General features: G+C 38.3%; 1 protein-coding gene across 1 annotated transcript; it reads right to left on the bottom strand.

The window, feature by feature from the left end:
* Positions 1 to 18597: 18597 nt before the first annotated feature.
* On the bottom strand, positions 18598 to 24221 carry LOC141281488 (uncharacterized). The gene is made up of 8 exons (XM_073813273.1): positions 24154 to 24221; positions 23598 to 23655; positions 22891 to 22956; positions 21637 to 21696; positions 19611 to 19670; positions 19359 to 19433; positions 18695 to 19144; positions 18598 to 18645 (listed from the first exon to the last, which is right to left on the bottom strand). Exons 1-8 carry the CDS (start codon positions 24219 to 24221, stop codon positions 18598 to 18600), a joined length of 885 nt encoding a protein of 294 aa, XP_073669374.1.

The raw sequence follows: 24221 nt of genomic DNA on the forward strand, positions 1-24221 counted from the left end.
CCGATCGGAATCGTTCCAACGCAGGAGAAATCTGTGGAGTGAGTAGGTAAATAATTATCGAACAGAATTTGAATTTTCGCTTCAGGGTCACTAAGGGGCGCCAAAACTCCATACAGGAAGTAGCCTATCGTCAATGAAATGGCTATAACTGGTCAACGGTTTGAGATATCTTAACGAGGTTTGGTACACATATGTACCAGCTCACTCCGGGGTCACAGTAAAAAAAGATGCAGATTTTGGCCACTAGGTGGCGCTATAACAGGCTTGAGCTCGGGAATGGCTATTTCTACACAACCGTTAGCCCGATACACTTAATATTTTGTTCTGTGTGTCTTTGTGCAATGTACCGTGAGGGTCTAGAAGGACATTGGCGTATCTCCAAAAACATGGCCGTCATCAGCCAATGAATGTTGAGGACTGATTTGACAGGGTTAACAAGGGTCGATCGGAACAAAACGCACTGTGCTTCTTCGTGTACTGCTCTTGAAGGCCTGTAAGAATTACGGTGTCATTTGGCCACTAGGGGGCGTAATACCGTATTTTGTTGCCTGTATCACGTGATGTTTGACATACACACACAAACATGACATCATATGATAGATCGGCTCATGACGAAAAACTTTGCCTCTTGAAGCGTTGCTGTCAATCAAACGGTTCGTTAGTTATTGGCGATAACGTTCAAACCTACTTTTGCGAACTAGTCCTAGGTTTTTCGTCCGATCTGAACCTAACCAAGGCTGATTGACTCTGTCGAGTGTGATTATGAATAATTATCAAAAAAAAGTTGAAATTTGTATTCATACACGCGAGGAGTGGCCAAAAACCAAACTGGGCGGAGCTTAGAACATTTAAACGGCTATAACTCGAGAGGGGTTTGTGATATCATCATGGGGCTTGAATCATATGTGTAGGCCATCGGTCTAAGGTCGTGATATAAAAAGCTCGCCGATCGGACACTAGATGGCGCTATAACGGGAAAAATGGCACTAAATACTGTGATTATGCAATGGTTACAACTTTCACGCCTATAACTTTATCTGTGGTCAAGAGATTTTAATGGGAGTTGCTTTTTTTAGCATCCTGAATTGTTTCCGAGTCCTACGATACCAAGCATGCCAGATTTCGCCTTACAGTTAGTTCTGCACAGGAAAATAGCGCTTAAAAAACACGCGCGAATAACTCCGCGAGGGTTATTACGATCGACTCGAAACGACCATAGGAAGAACATTGCATTACCTTCTGAACAAAAAAGTCTATTGGCGTTATGTTAAAATTTCCATCAGAAATGGCCGAAAATTACAAAAAACGAAAAATTACCTCAAAATTTGTCGTTTTTTACACATAAATGGTTATATGGAGAGATTTCACTGAATGAGAGCCGTTTTTTTGCTGATAACTAATGTATTTAAGGTTGTATCTTCACCAAACGTATGCGTAATGACATGGTACTTGGTAATTCTGATGACAGTCAGGACCTGAGGGAGCCTGCAGTTTCGGAAGCATATTTTACACGCCTACAACTTTGGCTGCAGTCACCGTATTTTCATGGGACTTTTTTCACAGGAGTCCTGAATTGTTGTAGAGTCCAACGATACCAAACATGCCCAGTTTTGCCTTATGCTTAGTCCTGGGGTTATTATAACACAATTCAGGAAGACATTAAATAAGACAAGCATTATCTTTCCGGCTGTGTTTGCTGTTCACTGTAGGTCCTTGTGGTCTGCTGCGCTGCTGTGTTTGTGTCTTATGTACACGTGTGCAGTCTGTTTGCACCATTGCACCATACCACGACTCAATGGCCTTGTAGTTCAACTAAACACGGCCATTTCTGAATTGTATGTTACGTTATAAATCTGAAAAACTAATTCTAGTTAACAAATTATCCTCATTACGTCACATTAAGAACATCACATGTTTGTCTTATAGGTGCACCTGTGTGTAAGCAGACATAGTCTGTATGATCTTTTTTTGACCATCTCTTTCATTTTTCTGGAGCGAGGTGGTCGATCATTCATTGTGGCTGTGTTCGGGTGTAACTGCTCCGCCTGGTAAGCGAAGTGTGAGGTTTTTGACGTTGCCTTAAAGCTCGAAACCCGGCAATTGCTGCTTGCAGCTATATTTATTATTATTATTATTATTTTTCCGCCATAAAACGCGTCGCCCAGCACAAACCGTAAGTCGTAGAAACTTGCCACTTGGTCAACTGGTTGTATATTAGCAGGCTACTCAGATACAGTGAATCAGCCAAATCGGCCCATAGGTGGCGCTATAGCAATGCCCGACGCGTTGGGGCTCATAACTCCTAAACCGGACATCCTACACTCAAGTGTTTGGTATCATTGTAATCCCTGGCTCCAAACTTAAAAAATGTATATCTCCGATTTCATTTCCGTCATGAAAAATTTTCCGCTATTTTCGATTTTGTCGAAAAAAATAAAAACGAACTAGTCCTAGGTTTTTCGCCCGATCGGAATCATTCCAGTGCTAAAATGTTCCTTGGAGTTTGAATATCAATAATTATCAAAAAAAGTTGAACTTTCGACTCACGGTCAACATGCCACGCCCACACGTCTGAATTGTGGGCAGGCACTAGAACATTATTGGCTATAACTGGGGACAGGAATGAAGTATCAACACGACACTTGGTACTTGTGATGAGAGTCATGGCCTGAGGTTTCATGCATCGTTTCGTCACAGCGCCACCTAGTGGTCATACGAATCGAATAATGCTTATAACTTAGGCTGAGTTTAACGTATTTTCATGCGACGTTTTTCCGTGGACTCCTGAATTGTTGCCGAGTCCAACGATACCAAGCATGCCAGGTTTTGCTTTACGGTTGGTTCTGCACAGGAAAATAGCACTTAAAAAACATGCGCGAATAACTCCGCGAGGGTTCATCCGATCGACTCGAAACAACCATAGGAAGAATATTGTATTACCTTCTGAACAAAAAGTTTTATTGGCATTATGTTAAAATTTCCATCAGAAATGGCCGAAAATTGCAAAAAACGAAAAATTTACTCCAAATTTTGTGTTTTTTACACATAAATGGTTATAACTCCGCAACGAAATGATATTTTTTTTACCAGATTTGATACGCTGATGTCTGAGCAGAGTCTGAGGCAATACAAAAAAAATGGTATGCCTGCACCACTAGTTGGCCTCATAATTGAACAAAACCTTTGACGTTGAGCTAGCACAATGGTCATACAACAGTTTTTTTCACTAAACTTAAGTGTATAGCCATGATACTAGCTAGATGTAACACATTCATGACGTTGCATGCACACGTTTTTCATAGCGCCACCTAGTGGTTATTTGTTATTTTGACTTAAAAATACTGCAACCTTATATCTAAAATCATGAGTCATCGTGGATTATGCCTTTCATGGCTTTGAGTATAATCATTGGTGGATTGCAATTCACTCCCAACCAATCAGAATACCCTAGCAACCATTTAGCAAGAGCTGTATCTTTGTATCAGAACATCGTAGAGATATGGGGTTCGGCTCGTTTGACTTTTTTACACTATTTTAACATTTTGTGACCCAAGTTTTGCCACTGTAAGCACCACAAACATTTCCTTCAGTGTTCTATTTGTCAATGCTTCGTGAGAAGAGAGGGAGACATTTCACTGAATGATAGCACCTTTTTTGCTGATGACTTTGAACAGGTGTGTGAGGTAGCTTATTTTTTATAATTCATTTTGTACAATTCAGCAAAACTACACAGGCATGCCCTTAAAGGTCTTAAGGTCCCAAATCGCTTGAACCCGACTCAATGGCCTTGTAATTCAACTAAACACGGCCATTTCTGAATTGTATTTTACGGTATAAATCTGAAAAACTAATTCTCGTTAACAAATTATCAGAATGACTTAACATTAAGGATGTGACATGTTTGTCCTATAGGTGCACCTGTCTGTAAGCTACATAGTCTGTCTGAACCGTTTCTGACCATCTCTTACGTTTTTCTGGATGCGATGTGGTGTATCAGCCTGGTCGACGACATCTGACATGTTGTATGTGCTTTAATGCTCGAAACCCGGTAAACGCTGCTTGCAGCTTTAATTATTAGGGTTTCGAGCACGAAGTGCTGAAAACCTATTGTATTTGTCTGTTTTATTATTATTATTATTATTATTATTATTATTATTATTATTTTTCCGCCATAAAACGCGTCGCCCAGCACAAACCGTAAGTCGTAGAAACTTGCCACTTGGTCAACTGGTTGTATATTAGCAGGCTACTCAGATACAGTGAATCAGCCAAATCGGCCCATAGGTGGCGCTATAGCAATGCCCGACGCGTTGGGGCTCATAACTCCTAAACCGGACATCCTACACTCAAGTGTTTGGTATCATTGTAATCCCTGGCTCCAAACTTAAAAAATGTATATCTCCGATTTCATTTCCGTCATGAAAAATTTTCCGCTATTTTCGATTTTGTCGAAAAAAATAAAAACGAACTAGTCCTAGGTTTTTCGCCCGATCGGAATCATTCCAGTGCTAAAATGTTCCTTGGAGTTTGAATATCAATAATTATCAAAAAAAAGTTGAACTTTCGACTCACGGTCAACATGCCACGCCCACACGTCTGAATTGTGGGCAGGCACTAGAACATTATTGGCTATAACTGGGGACAGGAATGAAGTATCAACACGACACTTGGTACTTGTGATGAGAGTCATGGCCTGAGGTTTCATGCATCGTTTCGTCACAGCGCCACCTAGTGGTCATACGAATCGAATAATGCTTATAACTTAGGCTGAGTTTAACGTATTTTCATGCGACGTTTTTCCTTGGACTCCTGAATTGTTGCCGAGTCCAATGATACCAAGCATGCCAGGTTTTGCTTTACGGTTGGTTCTGCACAGGAAAATAGCACTTAAAAAACATGCGCGAATAACTCCGCGAGGGTTCATCCGATCGACTCGAAACAACCATAGGAAGAATATTGTATTACCTTCTGAACAAAAAGTTCTATTGGCATTATGTTAAAATTTCCATCAGAAATGGCCGAAAATTGCAAAAAACGAAAAATTTACTCCAAATTTTGTGTTTTTTACACATAAATGGTTATAACTCCGCAACAAAATGATATTTTTTTACCAGATTTGATACGCTGATGTCTGAGCAGAGTCTGAGGCAATACAAAAAAATGGTATGCCTGCACCACTAGTTGGCCTCATAATTGAACAAAACCTTTGACGTTGAGCTAGCACAATGGTCATACAACAGTTTTTTTTAACTAAACTTAAGTGTATAGCCATGATACTAGGTAGATGTAACACATTCATGACGTTGCATGCACAAGTTTTTCATAGCGCCACCTAGTGGTTATTTGTTATTTTGACTTAAAAATACTGCAACCTTATATCTAAAATCATGAGTCATCGTGGATTATGCCTTTCATGGCTTTGAGTATAATCATTGGTGGATTGCAATTCACTCCCTAGCAACCAATCAGAATACCCTAGCAACCATTTAGCAAGAGCTGTATCTTTGTATCAGAACATCGTAGAGATATGGGGTTCGGCTCGTTTGACTTTTTTACACTATTTTAACATTTTGTGACCCAAGTTTTGCCACTGTAAGCACCACAAACATTTCCTTCAGTGTTCTATTTGTCAATGCTTCGTGAGAAGAGAGGGAGACATTTCACTGAATGATAGCACCTTTTTTGCTGATGACTTTGAACAGGTGTGTGAGGTAGCTTATTTTTTATAATTTATTTTGTACAATTCAGCAAAACTACACAGGCATGCCCTTAAAGGTCTTAAGGTCCCAAATCGCTTGAACCCGACTCAATGGCCTTGTAATTCAACTAAACACGGCCATTTCTGAATTGTATTTTACGGTACAAATTATCAGAATGACTTAACATTAAGGATGTGACATGTTTGTCCTATAGGTGCACCTGTGTGTAAGCTACATAGTCTGTCTGAACCGTTTCTGACCATCTCTTACGTTTTTCTGGATGCGATGTGGTGTATCAGCCTGGTCGACGACATCTGACATGTTGTATGTGCTTTAATGCTCGAAACCCGGTAAACGCTGCTTGCAGCTTTAATTAGGGTTTCGAGCACGAAGTGCTGAAAACCTATTGTATTTGTCTGTTTTATTATTATTATTATTAGGGTTTCGAGCACGAAGTGCTGAAAACCTATTGTATTTGTCTGTTTTATTATTATTATTATTATTATTATTATTTTTCCGCCATAAAACGCGTCGCCCAGCACAAACCGTAAGTCGTAGAAACTTGCCACTTGGTCAACTGGTTGTATATTAGCAGGCTACTCAGATGCAGTGAATCAGCCAAATCGGCCCATAGGTGGCGCTATAGCGATGCCCGACGCGTTGGGGCTCATAACTCCTAAACCGGACATCCTACACTCAAGTGTTTGGTATCATTGTAATCCCTGGCTCCAAACTTAAAAAATGTATATCTCCGATTTCATTTCCGGTATGCAAATTTTTTCGCTAATTTGCATAATATGCATTTCAAGCCAAAATGAACTAGTCCTAGGTTTTTCGCCCGATCGGAATCGTTCCAACGCAGGAGAAATCTGTGGAGTGAGTAGGTAAATAATTATCGAACAGAATGTGTAATTTCGCTTCAGTGTCACTAAGGGGCGCCAAAATTCAATACCGGAAGTAGACTATCTCCAGGAAAATGGCTATAACTCGTGAACGGTTAGAGATATCTTAACACGGTTTGGTACACATGTGTATCAGCTCACTCCGGGGTCACAGGAAAAAAAATACGCGGATTTTGGCCACTAGGTGGCGCTATAATAAGCTTGAGGTCGAAAATGGCTATCACTACACAACCGTAAGCCCGATACACTTCATATTTGGTATGGTGTGTCTTTGTGCAATGTACCATGAGGGTATAGAAGGACATTGGCGTATCTCCAAAAACATGGCCGTAATCGGCCAATGAACGTTGAGGACTGATTTGACAGGGTTAACAAAGGTCGATCGGAACGAAACGCACTGTGCTTCTTCGTGTACTGCTCCTGAAGGCCTGTAAGAATTACGGTGTCATTTGGCCACTAGGGGGCATAATACCGTATTTTGGTGCCTGTATCACGTGACGTTTGACATACACACACAAACATGACATCATTTGATAGATCGGCTCATGACGAAAAACTTTGCCTCTTGAAGCATTGCTGTCAATCAAACGGTTTGTTAGTTATTGGCGATAACGTTCAAACCTACTTTTGCGAACTAGTCCTAGGTTTTTCGTCCGATCTGAACCTAACCAAGGTTGATTGACTCTGTGGAGTGTGAATATGAATAATTATCAAAAAAAAGTTGAAATTTGTATTCATACACGCAAGGAGTGGCCAAAAACCGAACTGGGCGGAGCTTAGAACATTTAAACGGCCATAACTTGAGAGGGGTTTTAGATATCATCATGGGGCTTGAATAATATGTGTAGGCCATCGGTCTAAGGTCGTGATATAAAAATCTTGCCGATCGGAAACTAGATGGCGCTATAACGGGGAAAATGGCACTAAATACTGTGATTATGCAATGGTTACAACTTTTACGCCTATAACTTTATCTGTGGTCAAGAGATTTTCATGGGAGTTGTTTTTTAGCATCCTGAATTGTTGCCGAGTCCAACGATACCAAGCATGCCAGGTTTTGCCTTACAATTAGTTCTGCACAGGAAAATAGCGCTTACAAAACACGCGCGAATAACTCCGCGAGGGTTATTCTGATCGACTCGAAACGACCATAGGAAGAACATTGCATTACCTTCTGAACAAATAAGTCTATTGGAATTATGTTAAAATTTTCATCAGAAATGGCCGAAAATTACAAAAAACGAAAAATTACCTCAAAATTTGTCGTTTTTTTACACATAAATGGTTATACCTCCGCAACAAAATGACTTTTTTCACCAGATTTGATACGCTGATGTTTAAGAAGAGTCTGGGGCAATACAAAAAAAATGGTATGCCTGCAGTTGGCCTCATAATTGAACAAAACCTTTGACGTTGATCGAGCCCAATGGTCTTACAACTGTTTTTTACTAAACTAAAGTGTGCAGCCATGATACTAGCTAGATGTAACAAAGTCATGACCTGACGTTGCATGCACAATTTTGTCATAGCGCCATCCTGTGGTTATTTGTTATTTTCACTTAGAAGTGAGTAGAGAGCGGAGAGATTTCACTGAATGAGAGCCGTTTTTTGCTGATAACTAATGTATTTAAGGTTGTATCTTCGCCAAACGTATGCATAATGACACGGTACTTGGTAATTCTGATGGCAGTCAGGGCCTGAGGGAGCCTGCAGTTTCGTTGCACCGCCACCTAGTGGTCGGACGCATATTTTACACGCCTAGAACTTTGGCTGCAGTCACCGTATTTTCATGAGACTTTTTTCACAGGAGTCCTGAATTGTTGCAGAGTCCAACGATACCAAACATGCCAGGTTTTGCCTTATGCTTAGTCCTGGACAGTGTTCGAATTATGTCAAAGCTTATGGGGGGTCCCCTAGCTAAGCCCCAACCCCGGCTAAGCTCCACCCCCCTCATTATAGGGTCGCTGTGATTTCACAACGTGAGATGTGATCGTCCTTGATCAACAATCATCTGATCCTGGTTTTAATCAAAGAAACCCCAAATTACCCTTAACTCAAACTCTAAAAAAATGTTTACCCCTCAAATTAGTGTGAAACACTGGCAAGGGCAGAACTTTTAAACAGAATAGGGGTGAAATAGGGTGGACTCATTCTTAAATTACATAATTTCACTATATAGTAGTGGTTAAATTGATGATTACATTGCGTTTTTTGAGTCATAGATCGAATAATTTTCGGAAATTATGAGCATATAAAAATAGAAAAGAACAAAGTTACAAATAAAGCAAGATCTTATAGTATTTAGGTACATAAATAGAATCAAATGAATAATAACACTGTTTTCTTCACTGTATAAATTAAATATAATTAATCTTTTTAAAGATACATAATTTTAAAGATAGTTATCATGCCACCAGGTTCAAGGTTGCTGTCCCCAGCACTCACAGCAGCCCCACTCGCGTAATTTGCGGTTGGTATACGTCCCCACCGCTTTATGACCAAGTTGATTGTGCCCCAACTTCCGATCACGAAGTAATTCTTGCGTTCATAATCATAATTAGGGTCCATATTCATTTAAAACGCATGGACAACGCATGACGCGCCGCCGCCTTCTGCTTTTCAAAGCGGTCGCCTGTGAACACGAGTTTTGTTTTAGACGCGTCTATATTTGAGTGCACTTGCCGCACGTTTAGATTTAAAATAAACTTGAGCGCAACTTGATTCGAACGGCCTCTAAAAGGTAAACGTCGTATTTTTTATATCTACCGGTAAGTTATATATGTAACAATGATTAATCTATTAATAGTTATTCTTCATCTATTTCATGCAAAACTCTAGGGGAAAAAATATAGGGGAAAACATTTGTTCCCTTTCAGCAGTTTTTGAATAAGGTTAACTGAATAATATTAAAATACCTTATGGTAGGGCTGCACGATTATGGCAAAATCATAACTGTTTTAGACTATTTGCATTGAATTGGAAATTATATTTTTGGAAAATATATTAATTGCAAGGCTGCAAAGAATAGTGCACTGAGGATTTAATTATATTATTTTAATATAGTCAGTGGTGAACTAAAGTGGGCCGGTCTAAGATATGAAACTCCAGGGCTGAAAATGAGTCCCACTTCGGCCATGCGACATTTTTCAAAGGTTTAAAAAAACACATGCAAAAGATACTTTCTACAAATTATTTATTTCTGAAAGATGCGTAGTTGAGCGATAGGCTAAGTATTAAAAAGACTATCATTTATTATCATTTAAGCGTGATTTCTTCTGCTTTCCCAATAAAATATTTTGTGTGACTGGGTTGACCAGCCGTCAGTCTGAGTGAATAGCTTTGCCACTGTTATGAAATAATTGTTTGAGAAGATTTTTAAAAAAACCCTTAAACCTAAAGATTACTAAAGATTCTTACCGCAACTGAGATAAAAAATACTCCACACGCAGATAGAGACATTAACTCGTCTGTCAATTCCTCCAGAAAACAGCATGAGGCGCACTTGCGAGTTTCTATATTTCAGACAGAAGTCATTTGAATTATTTTATTGCGAAATTGGGACAAATAACGGACAGTATCGCTTTGTGACACGCAAAATGAGGATTTTAAATTTATGTAGTATTTTAATTTTAATAAAAACCAGGGGACCCCCCTAATTTATATTTTTGTGCTTTATGGGGGGTCCCTTAAGGCTTATAGGAGGTCCGGGACCCCCCCAGACCCCCTTCAATTCGAACACTGGTCCTGGAGTTATCAGAACACAATCAAGGAGGACATTAAATAAGTCAAGCATTATCTTTCCAGCTGTGTTTGCTGTCCACTGTAGGTCCTTGCGGTTTGTTGCGTTGCTGTGTGTGTGCCTTATGTGCACGTCTGCAGTCTGTTTACACCATTGCACCATACCACGACTCAATGGCCTTGTAGTTCAACTAAACACTGCCATTTCTGAATTGTAAGTTACGGTATAAATCTGATAAACTTATTCTCGTTAACAAATTATCGGAATGACTTAACATTAAGGATGTGACCTATTTGTCCTATAGGTGCACCTGTGTGTAAGTATACATAGTCTTTAGGAACCGTTTCTGACCATCTCTTTCGTTTTTCTGGATGCGATGTGGTGTATCAGCCTGGTCGACAACGTCTGACGTCTCTGATGTGCTTTAATGCTCGAAACCCGGTAAATGCTGCTTGCAGCTTTAATTATTAGGGTTTCGAGCACGAAGTGCTGAAAACCTATTGTATTTGTCTGTTTTATTATTATTATTATTATTATTATTATTATTATTTTTCCGCCATAAAACGCGTCGCCCAGCACAAACCGTAAGTCGTAGAAACTTGCCACTTGGTCAACTGGTTGTATATTAGCAGGCTACTCAGATACAGTGAATCAGCCAAATCGGCCAATAGGTGGCGCTATAGCAATGCCCGACGCGTTGGGGCTCATAACTCCTAAACCGGACATCCTACACTCAAGTGTTTGGTATCAATGTAATCCCTGGCTCCAATCTTAAAAAATGTATATCTCCGATTTCATTTCCGGTATGCACATTTTTTCGCTAATTTGCATAATATGCATTTCAAGCCAAACTGAACTACTCCTAGGTTTTTCGCCCGATCGGAATCGTTCCAACGCAGGAGAAATCTGTGGAGTGAGTAGGTAAATAATTATCGAACAGAATGTGTAATTTCGCTTCAGTGTCACTAAGGGGCGCCAAAATTTAATACCGGAAATAGACTATCTCCAGGAAAATGGCTATAACTCGTGAACGGTTAGAGATATCTTAACGCGGTTTGGTACACATGTGTATCAGCACACTCCGGGGTCACAGGAAAAAATACGCGGATTTTGGCCAGTAGGTGGCGCTATAATAAGCTTGAGGGTCGAAAATGGCTATCACTACACAACCGTAAGCCCGATACACGTCATATTTGGTATGGTGTGTCTTTGTGCAATGTACCATGAGGGTCTAGAAGGACATTGGCGTATCTGCAAAAACATGGCCGTCATCGGCCAATGAAATGTGAGGGCTGATTTGACAGGGTTAACGAAGGTCGATCGGAACGACACTCACTGTGCTTGTTCGTGTACTGCTCCATAAGGTCTGTAAGAATTATGGTGTCATTTGGCCACTAGGGGGCGTAATACCGTATTTCGGTGCCTGTATCACGTGACGTTTGACATACATACACAAACATGACATCATATGATAGATCGGTTCATGACGAAAAACTTTGCCTCTTGAAGCGTTGCTGTCAATCAAACGGTTCGTTAGTTATTGGCGATAACGTTCAAACCTACTTTTGCGAACTAGTCCTAGGTTTTTCATCCGATTTGAACCTAACGAAAGCTGATTGATTCTGTGGAGTGGGAATATGAATAATTATCGAAAAAAAGTTGAAATTTGTATTCAAACACGCAAGGAGTGGCCAAAAACCGAACTGGGCGGAGCTTAAAACATTTAAACGGCCATAACTCGAGAGGCGTTTGAGATATCATCATGGGGCTTGAATCATATGTGTAGGCCATCGGTCTAAGGTCGTGATATAAAAAGCTTGCTTATCGGACAATAGGTGGCGCTATACCGGGAAAGATGGCATTAAATACTGTGATTATCCAACGGTTACACTTTATAAGCCTATAACTCTATCTGTGATCAACGAATTTCCATGGGAGTTGCTTTTGTATGATCCTGAACTGTTTTCGAATCCTACGATACTAAGCATGCCAGGTTTCGAATTACGGTTCGATCAGAACTACGTTTTCCCACATAAAAAACAATCACTAATAGCTTCGTAACCGTAACTCCTATCGATTCGAAAACACCATAGGAAGAACAATGCAAGAACTTCTGAACAAAAAAGTATATTGGCGTTATATTAAAATTTCCATCAGAAATGGCCGAAAATTGTGAAAAACCAAAATAGTCCTATAGGTGCACGTGTGTTTAAGCATACATAGTCTGTATGAACCGTTTCTGACCATCTCTTTCGTTTTTGTGTGATGCTGGATCAGCCTAATCGACGACGTGTGACGTCTTTGACGTGCCTTAATGCTCGAAACCCGGTAAATGCTGCTTGCAGCTTTAATTATTAGGGTTTCGAGCACGAAGTGCTGAAAACCTATTGTATTTGTCTGTTTTATTATTATTATTATTATTATTATTATTATTTTTCCGCCATAAAACGCGTCGCCCAGCACAAACCGTAAGTCGTAGAAACTTGCCACTTGGTCAACTGGTTGTATATTAGCAGGCTACTCAGATACAGTGAACCAGCCAAATCGGCCCATAGGTGGCGCTATAGCAATGCCCGACGCGTTTGGGCTCATAACTCCTAAACCGGCCATCATACACTCAAGTCTTTGGTATCATTGTAATCCCTGGCTCCAAACTTAAAAAATGTATATCTCCGTTTTCATTTCCGTCATGAAAAATTTTCCGCTATTTTCGATTTTGTCGAAAAAAATAAAAACGAACTAGTCCTAGGTTTTTCGCCCGATCGGAATCATTCCAGTGCAAAAAGGTTCCTTGGAGTTTGAATATCAATAATTATCAAAAAAAAGTTGAACTTTCGACTCACGGTCAACATGCCACGCCCACACGTCTGAATTGTGGGCAGGCACTAGAACATTATTGGCTATAACTGGGGACAGGAATGAAGTATCAACACGACACTTGGTACTTGTGATGAGAGTCATGGCCTGAGGTTTCATGCATCGTTTCGTCACAGCGCCACCTAGTGGTCATACGAATCGAATAATGCTTATAACTTCGGCTGAGTTTAACGTATTTTCATGCGACGTTTTTCCTTGGAGTCCTGAATTGTTGCCGAGTCCAATGATACCAAGCATGCCAGGTTTTGCTTTACGGTTGGTTCTGCACAGGAAAATAGCGCTTAAAAAACATGCGCGAATAACTCCGCGAGGGTTCCTCCGATCGACTCGAAACGACCATAGGAAGAATATTGTATTACCTTCTGAACAAAAAGTTCTATTGGCATTATGTTAAAATTTCCATCAGAAATGGCCGAAAATTGCAAAAAACGAAAAATTTACTCCAAATTTTGTGTTTTTTACACATAAATGGTTATAACTCCGCAACGAAATGATATTTTTTTACCAGATTTGATACGCTGATGTCTGAGCAGAGTCTGAGGCAATACAAAAAAAATGGTATGCCTGCACCACTAGTTGGCCTCATAATTGAACAAAACCTTTGACGTTGAGCTAGCACAATGGTCATACAACAGTTTTTTTCACTAAACTTAAGTGTATAGCCATGATACTAGCTAGATGTAACACATTCATGACGTTGCATGCACAAGTTTTTCATAGCGCCACCTAGTGGTTATTTGTTATTTTGACTTAAAAATACTGCAACCTTATATCTAAAATCATGAGTCATCGTGGATTATGCCTTTCATGGCTTTGAGTATAATCATTGGTGGATTGCAATTCACTCCCTAGCAACCAATCAGAATACCCTAGCAACCATTTAGCATGAGCTGTATCTTTGTATCAGAACATCGTAGAGATATGGGGTTCGGCTCGTTTGACTTTTTTACACTATTTTAACATTTTGTGACCCAAGTTTTGCCACTGTAAGCACCACAAACATTTCCTTCAGTGTTCTATTTGTCAATGCTTCGTGAGAAGAGAGGGAGACATTTCACTGAATGATAGCACCTTTTTTGCTGATGACTTTGAACAGGTGTGTGAGGTAGCTTATTTTTTATAATTTATTTTGTACAATTCAGCAAAACTACACAGGCATGCCCTGAAAGGTCTTAAGGTCCCAAATCGCTTGAAGCCGACTCAATGGCCTTGTAATTCAACTAAACACGGCCATTTCTGAATTGTATTTTACGGTATAAATCTGAAAAACTAATTCTCGTTAACAAATTATCAGAATGACTTAACATTAAGGATGTGACATGTTTGTCCTATAGGTGCACCTGTGTGTAAGCTACATAGTCTGTCTGAACCGTTTCTGACCATCTCTTACGTTTTTCTGGATGCGATGTGGTGTATCAGCCTGGTCGACGACATCTGACATGTTGTATGTGCTTTAATGCTCGAAACCCGGTAAACGCTGCTTGCAGCTTTAATTATTATTATTTTTCCGCCATAAAACGCGTCGCCCAGCACAAACCGTAAGTCGTAGAAACTTGCCACTTGGTCAACTGGTTGTATATTAGCAGGCTACTCAGATACAGTGAATCAGCCAAATCGGCCCATAGGTGGCGCTATAGCAATGCCCGACGCGTTGGGGCTCATAACTCCTAAACCGGACATCCTACACTCAAGTGTTTGGTATCATTGTAATCCCTGGCTCCAAACTTAAAAAATGTATATCTCCGATTTCATTTCCGTCATGAAAAATTTTCCGCTATTTTCGATTTTGTCGAAAAAAATAAAAACGAACTAGTCCTAGGTTTTTCGCCCGATCGGAATCATTCCAGTGCTAAAATGTTCCTTGGAGTTTGAATATCAATAATTATCAAAAAAAAGTTGAACTTTCGACTCACGGTCAACATGCCACGCCCACACGTCTGAATTGTGGGCAGGCACTAGAACATTATTGGCTATAACTGGGGACAGGAATGAAGTATCAACACGACACTTGGTACTTGTGATGAGAGTCATGGCCTGAGGTTTCATGCATCGTTTCGTCACAGCGCCACCTAGTGGTCATACGAATCGAATAATGCTTATAACTTAGGCTGAGTTTAACGTATTTTCATGCGACGTTTTTCCTTGGACTCCTGAATTGTTGCCGAGTCCAATGATACCAAGCATGCCAGGTTTTGCTTTACGGTTGGTTCTGCACAGGAAAATAGCACTTAAAAAACATGCGCGAATAACTCCGCGAGGGTTCATCCGATCGACTCGAAACAACCATAGGAAGAATATTGTATTACCTTCTGAACAAAAAGTTCTATTGGCATTATGTTAAAATTTCCATCAGAAATGGCCGAAAATTGCAAAAAACGAAAAATTTACTCCAAATTTTGTGTTTTTTACACATAAATGGTTATAACTCCGCAACAAAATGATATTTTTTTACCAGATTTGATACGCTGATGTCTGAGCAGAGTCTGAGGCAATACAAAAAAATGGTATGCCTGCACCACTAGTTGGCCTCATAATTGAACAAAACCTTTGACGTTGAGCTAGCACAATGGTCATACAACAGTTTTTTTTAACTAAACTTAAGTGTATAGCCATGATACTAGGTAGATGTAACACATTCATGACGTTGCATGCACAAGTTTTTCATAGCGCCACCTAGTGGTTATTTGTTATTTTGACTTAAAAATACTGCAACCTTATATCTAAAATCATGAGTCATCGTGGATTATGCCTTTCATGGCTTTGAGTATAATCATTGGTGGATTGCAATTCACTCCCTAGCAACCAATCAGAATACCCTAGCAACCATTTAGCAAGAGCTGTATCTTTGTATCAGAACATCGTAGAGATATGGGGTTCGGCTCGTTTGACTTTTTTACACTATTTTAACATTTTGTGACCCAAGTTTTGCCACTGTAAGCACCACAAACATTTCCTTCAGTGTTCTATTTGTCAATGCTTCGTGAGAAGAGAGGGAGACATTTCACTGAATGATAGCACCTTTTTTGCTGATGACTTTGAACAGGTGTGTGAGGTAGCTTATTTTTTATAATTTATTTTGTACAATTCAGCAAAACTACACAGGCATGCCCTTAAAGGTCTTAAGGTCCCAAATCGCTTGAACCCGACTCAATGGCCTTGTAATTCAACTAAACACGGCCATTTCTGAATTGTATTTTACGGTACAAATTATCAGAATGACTTAACATTAAGGATGTGACATGTTTGTCCTATAGGTGCACCTGTGTGTAAGCTACATAGTCTGTCTGAACCGTTTCTGACCATCTCTTACGTTTTTCTGGATGCGATGTGGTGTATCAGCCTGGTCGACGACATCTGACATGTTGTATGTGCTTTAATGCTCGAAACCCGGTAAACGCTGCTTGCAGCTTTAATTATTATTATTTTTCCGCCATAAAACGCGTCGCCCAGCACAAACCGTAAGTCGTAGAAACTTGCCACTTGGTCAACTGGTTGTATATTAGCAGGCTACTCAGATACAGTGAATCAGCCAAATCGGCCCATAGGTGGCGCTATAGCAATGCCCGACGCGTTGGGGCTCATAACTCCTAAACCGGACATCCTACACTCAAGTGTTTGGTATCATTGTAATCCCTGGCTCCAAACTTAAAAAATGTATATCTCCGATTTCATTTCCGTCATGAAAAATGTTCCGCTATTTTCGATTTTGTCGAAAAAAATAAAAACGAACTAGTCCTAGGTTTTTCGCCCGATCGGAATCATTCCAGTGCTAAAATGTTCCTTGGAGTTTGAATATCAATAATTATCAAAAAAAAGTTGAACTTTCGACTCACGGTCAACATGCCACGCCCACACGTCTGAATTGTGGGCAGGCACTAGAACATTATTGGCTATAACTGGGGACAGGAATGAAGTATCAACACGACACTTGGTACTTGTGATGAGAGTCATGGCCTGAGGTTTCATGCATCGTTTCGTCACAGCGCCACCTAGTGGTCATACGAATCGAATAATGCTTATAACTTAGGCTGAGTTTAACGTATTTTCATGCGACATTTTTCCTTGGACTCCTGAATTGTTGCCGAGTCCAATGATACCAAGCATGCCAGGTTTTGCTTTACGGTTGGTTCTGCACAGCAAAATAGCGCTTAAAAAACATGCGCGAATAACTCCGCGAGGGTTCATCCGATCGACTCGAAACAACCATAGGAAGAATATTGTATTACCTTCTGAACAAAAAGTTCTATTGGCATTATGTTAAAATTTCCATCAGAAATGGCCGAAAATTGCAAAAAACGAAAAATTTACTCCAAATTTTGTGTTTTTTACACATAAATGGTTATAACTCCGCAACGAAATGATATTTTTTTACCAGATTTGATACGCTGATGTCTGAGCAGAGTCTGAGGCAATACAAAAAAAATGGTATGCCTGCACCACTAGTTGGCCTCATAATTGAACAAAACCTTTGACGTTGAGCTAGCACAATGGTCATACAACAGTTTTTTTCACTAAACTTAAGTGTATAGCCATGATACTAGCTAGATGTAACACATTCATGACGTTGCATGCACAAGTTTTTCATAGCGCCACCTAGTGGTTATTTGTCATTTTGACTTAAAAATACTGCAACCTTATATCTAAAATCATGAGTCATCGTGGATTATGCCTTTCATGGCTTTGAGTATAATCATTGGTGGATTGCAATTCACTCCCTAGCAACCAATCAGAATACCCTAGCAACCATTTAGCAAGAGCTGTATCTTTGTATCAGAACATCGTAGAGATATGGGGTTCGGCTCGTTTGACTTTTTTACACTATTTTAACATTTTGTGACCCAAGTTTTGCCACTGTAAGCACCACAAACATTTCCTTCAGTGTTCTATTTGTCAATGCTTCGTGAGAAGAGAGGGAGACATTTCACTGAATGATAGCACCTTTTTTGCTGATGACTTTGAACAGGTGTGTGAGGTAGCTTATTTTTTATAATTTATTTTGTACAATTCAGCAAAACTACACAGGCATGCCCTTAAAGGTCTTAAGGTCCCAAATCGCTTGAACCCGACTCAATGGCCTTGTAATTCAACTAAACACGGCCATTTCTGAATTGTATTTTACGGTATAAATCTGAAAAACTAATTCTCGTTAACAAATTATCAGAATGACTTAACATTAAGGATGTGACATGTTTGTCCTATAGGTGCACCTGTGTGTAAGCTACATAGTCTGTCTGAACCGTTTCTGACCATCTCTTACGTTTTTCTGGATGCGATGTGGTGTATCAGCCTGGTCGACGACATCTGACATGTTGTATGTGCTTTAATGCTCGAAACCCGGTAAACGCTGCTTGCAGCTTTAATTTATCCTTGTTATTGAATGTCAACTGCGAAAACGAATGTTGTGCAATAATATTTCGTAGTTGCACTTCTAAAGGGAGAACAATGAAAAAGTTTCCTGATTTTATATGCTCCTTTGCTTCAACCTGTTTGCCACAAATTTTGCAACTTACACTTTCATCTTTTGTTTCCATGAACATAGAACAATCTGAACAGAAATGCTTGATAAGAATATAGTCCTTATAATCATTCATGTTTTTGTAAAAATTATATTTAGTAGTTGAAACTGACTGTTTACCAGTTACAGCATTTATGACTTTAAGTATGTCTCCTAGTGCTTCATCAGTCAAATCATGTTTTAATTTTAGTGCTAGAATGAGCAACTCATGCTCTTTTCTTTTTTGCTCCTGAAGTGCTTTCTCACTGTATTCTGACATTGTCCATAAAGGAGGAACGTGGCTTCCATTTATGGGTGTTTTCCCCATAATTCCATTCTCTCTAATGTCTTTGCCATGTTGCATGTCCTTACTGCCATGATCACTCGACTCTTCTTGGTAGTCAGATGTTGTCTGTTCTTCACAGGAAAGCATCTATACAAAAGGGTTTTATAAAAAAAATCTCACCCGTTTGATCTAAAATGTTTCATACTACATTAATGATAATAGTGTTAATGTACTGACAAATGTAATTGATAAAAATCCTGAAGAAGAAAGCATGTAAACTACATGTAAAACTAAATGTATAAATATTCCATAAAAAAACTAATAATATTAATGATTGTATGGCATTGCATCCTTTTCTCACCTGCACATCGACTTCCACTTCATCATGTTGAATGCTTGTAGTATGAGGTAGAGTTGATTCCTTACAAACTTGTTGCTGGAAGTCAAAAAGTCAACAAGTCATTTCTAAATCATGAAATACAAGTCATGCCATGATATTAGACATAAGGTAATATTACATCAATAGTTGTGAAATTTGGGGTACATGAGAGAATGACTTGCTTTCTAACTGTCCTTTAAAGAAAAAACAAAAAAAACAATGTGTTTTCCTTACCTGCAAGGACCTCTCAGGTGCATCCAGACCATCATGTCTGTCATCAACATCTGCAAAAACCTGCAAATGAAACACATCACATTCAAATGCTAGATTAACTGATGGGTCTATAGTTGAAAGGATAGTCCATTCCGAAATCAACATTTTATCATAAATCACTTACACCCATGTCGTTCCAAACCCGTTAAGTCCTCTGATTGCACATTTTTAGATATTTTGGGTGAAAACCGGAAGGCTTGTCACTGTCTTGTAGGCTGCTATTGAAGTGATATATTACACATACGTTTTCTCTTTAATTGGTTTACTTTCTCTTAAGACCTTAATGATCGTGTTTATGAGGATAGGAATTTTGCGCAATGGCTTAAAATCACTTAAATGCATGTACAAACGCTACGTTTTCGTGACCACGCACACTGCAATGACGTGGGCGAATAACCTCGATAGAGACGATAGTCCAAAATCTCTACTGGATGACAAATTTCTACCGGTTTATCATATCTACCGGTTTATCGCCAACCCCTAATTGTAAGACAGCTACTTTATATATTTATAAATATCTGTGCTTTTGGTTATTTTTTCTTACTGACAGAAGACACATCTGTGAATTTGTGAAAAGTTTTGATGTGTTTTGGTTAAGATATTGAAAAAAGACTGTTTTGGAGGCATGAAAGTAAATTTCTTCATCTTATATTTTTATAATTTCTAAGTTGGGTGTGTAAGTCACCAAAACAAATATTATATTATTTTAATCACTGTCTTGTTACCTAAAACATAACACCATTTTGAAACATGTTAGCAACTACTAGTAACTGATAGCTGGGATTGAAAACATTTTTTTACACAGTGGGGTTAGTTGTCACACAGTGTTATAATGAAGCCTCAGGTATACAATGATAATGAAATAAAAACAATGTAAATACATATCAAAATGATAACTGTTAAGACAATATGAGGGGAAATAACTCAAAATTATGTTTTTTTGTCTTAATTGTGCAGCCCTTTAAAAAAAATCTATTTATATGCATAATACAAGGATGGTTAGCTGAAGGATCATGGATGGATGAATTTGTGGATATCTATCTATAATTGGCAGATACAATATCCACCTTTAGTATAGAGACAGAATTTGATTGAATTATTTGTGTTTAAAATAAATGATCTAGCAGGTGTTACAACAAACCCCACCTAAATATTTTTGAATGATAGAGCCAAAGTAAAAAAGCATAGGTTGTGCCCCGCTCTCCCCAACTATTTAAGTCCAGAAAAGAATAAAAGACATCGCCAAAAGAGTTGAATGTGCACAAATTGTGCATTTATACAGGCTGTTAAAGTATTGTTTACAACGTAGGGCTGAGCGATATATCGTAGTCTCTCGATTCGTGTCCAAGAGGTGGTGCATCAGTATCTCGTGTACACAGGTTCAGGCACTGGTAAGGACCCTAGCTCACTTGACATTGGGACACTGTTCACTTATTTTTCTGTCACATGGATGCTTAAGCACGTTGTGATCATTCACAGCTGTTACTCATCAACTCATCTCTCTGACTTCAATTTTAAACAGTACAATGTGGGAAAACGCTGTCATTATTCTCATACATATCTGTGCATACAATTGGACGAATACAATTAAATTTTAAATATAAAAAATATAAAAAAAATAAATAAACATTATTGTTTTAAATATTGAGTAGATTTTTGTCTCTTACTGTTTAGCAATGTTTGACTATATTAAAACCAAAACAAACGGTTGGAGAGCTTCTGAAAAGGTGAACACAGGGACCATCAATCCTCACTGGTTTTTGCGTTACGGGAATTGTCGAAGGACTTAAAGGTTTAAAACGTCACACGGGTAAGTGATTTATAATAAAATTCTGATTTTGTAGTGAACTATCCCTTTAAGAACAGAATTAAAAAACAGATGTTTTGTTTTTAACACAACAGTCTGTAGAGTGTAGTACAACACTGTACATGTATACTCATGCATACACACACATGTACTGTATGTATTAATATGCATTTTCCTTACCTGCAATGACCTGTCAGATGTATCCAGATCATGTTGTATGTCATCAACATCTGCAAAAACCTGCTAAGGAAAACAAGAACAATAAATAAAAACATTTACAGATCACTTTTAGGTTATAAAGAACTTATGTAGCTGTGGGGTTATATTCAGATAAAAAGTTCTAAGATTTTTTGAAAATTGTAAAATAAGAAAAAAACACATTTTAAAAATTATTCTCCAAAAAAAAGGCACTGTGTAGTATTACATGTTTATAATTAACCAAACTTTCTAAAGTGAAGTGGTTCCATAAAAAACTATTTAAGTAGGGAAGTAATTGCTGATGGGTTGTTGAATTATTTGAAAATGTTTCAATATAAACAATGTGAACAAGTTGGCCTATCAATGTTTATATATAATTTTTTTGCTTTAATATTTACATATAATTTGTTCTTGTTTTATATTAAGTTTTATATTATAAGGAATGAAGCAAAAACAAAACTGAACAAGCAGGCAATCAGTGTTTATTTAGTGTATACATTTTCTTCTCAATCTACTACACACATTTATGTTTTATTTGTTGAAAAGAAAATAAATTTGTTATTTTACTTAAACTTGGCCTAGTGATATGGAACTGTAATGTGGTTGATAGACCTGTGGCCGATTGCATAAATTGTTTAGACTAGTCTTAGAAGTTCTTTCTTTCTTTGTTTTTTAACGCCATACCAGCTTCTAAGTCTTAGAAGGTAGTCATCAGATTTTTTCTTCAAAACTGATCATAACAATTTAAATTCTGTTACATTAAAATGTAGACTTATCTCCTCTTAATCCGAAAAGTTAGGAAGACTGATTAGCACTAATTGCTAGTTGGTCAGACTAGATCTTAAGGCACAATCTTAACAGCTATGTTTATGCAACCGGCCCCTGGAACTAATTCATAGGTGTGTGTTTACGGAAAAATAATGCACACCCTTAGAAAGTTCATCAGCCAATCAGAATGAAGCATTTAACTACCCTGTGGTATAAGACTGCAATTTCAATGATTTTTCTATGAATATCACTTCCCTTCTCTTGATTTTACAGTGATAAAACTACAGTACATCATATTACTAACCTGTAGACATGTTTATTTTTATGTTTTAGTAATATTTTTTTTAACATCTACTAAATATACAGCCAACAGTAGGAAGCACTTTATCCATGATCAAGCAAAATGCACAAGACCATTGTATTGGACATAATTTGTTTTAGAGTAACTGTGTACATTATTTTTCTTACCTGACTGGATGTCTCTGCAGGGCTGATGGTCACAACTGGGTTCTGGCCTTCAGAAGTTTGGTTCTGCTGTGCAACAATGTGATAAAAAATTTGTTTTATAGAAAGGGTTTTGCAATATTCTAGGGAGCTAATTATATTATTATAAATAATATTTTGTAACATTTATGACTACCAGATTTATTACATACAATATACTACACATTAGAGAGTAATTAGTGATTAGCGTCCTCCATACCTGCAAAGTATCGCTCATTTGTTTGATAGGCATGTCAAACAAAGCTGGGTTTTGCTTAAAGGCAAGTAAAAAAAAACATGGTTAGTAATGACGCCTTTTTATTGTATAGTACACCTCGGTACAGCTCACCTTTGAGGAGTTCTCTGCATACTTTCACTGGGTTAAGTATGCAGTACCTAAAACTTTCTTTAGTACCACCTGGGGTATGTCAGACTGATACTAAAACATGACGTTTATCACTGTATATCAATGATTGGTCAGAAAATCATCACAACCAGCATCATTGCTAAATACAAAATTAGCCTACCGTTGTGCACTGTCGAGCAAACCAGAGATGTTGTGAACTCTGCTTTGTTGAACAAGTTCCTAAACTCAATTTTAGCGGTAAAAAGCATCTACAGGCTCTCAGCAATCAAGAACACCATTTCAGTGTTTTCCACATTCTAGCAGTTGGACAGCTTTTAATCCTCACCTGAAAAACACCAACAAAAGCATTTTGTTGTCCTTGCACTCCAACATGTTGGATTCGTCTGTAAAGCATAAATCAGAATTAAAAGAAGAAAAATGTTTCAGCATTTACCATTAAAGCTTATAATTACAGTTTATAAAAAAATATACAAAAGAAGTGCTGTATGAGTACACAGATGATGAAAGACATCCCAGTAAAGCTTAAACAAAGAAAATATACTCAATGTCACATAAATGATTAAGGTAGGATTTTGTATACTAACTTACTGACATGACATCGCCTTTTGTATCTAGCCAATAGCCATTAACATATGTTCCTTACTGCAATAAAAACGCAGTTTTAACACTGTTCTAATTCTAGATACCTTTTGAATTAATATTAGTTTGCCCTTTTGATTCATTGCTATAAAATGTAAAAAAAAAAATCTTAAACTGAGAACGTAAATTTAGACGTAAATTAAGTTTTGCCTAACGTTAGCCATTTGCAAAAACCCATCAAATAATATGCTTGCTATATGCTTTACTCAATTATTGTCTTGGTTAAAATTAACATTACATACCTTCTCCAGCGATGCTGTGTTGTTCTAGGAATGTCTTTATTCTCCACGAGATACTTCTTGTACTTCAT

This window comes from Paramisgurnus dabryanus, chromosome 23 (genome assembly GCF_030506205.2).
Source record: "Paramisgurnus dabryanus chromosome 23, PD_genome_1.1, whole genome shotgun sequence".
NCBI classification, from domain to species: domain Eukaryota; kingdom Metazoa; phylum Chordata; class Actinopteri; order Cypriniformes; family Cobitidae; genus Paramisgurnus; species Paramisgurnus dabryanus.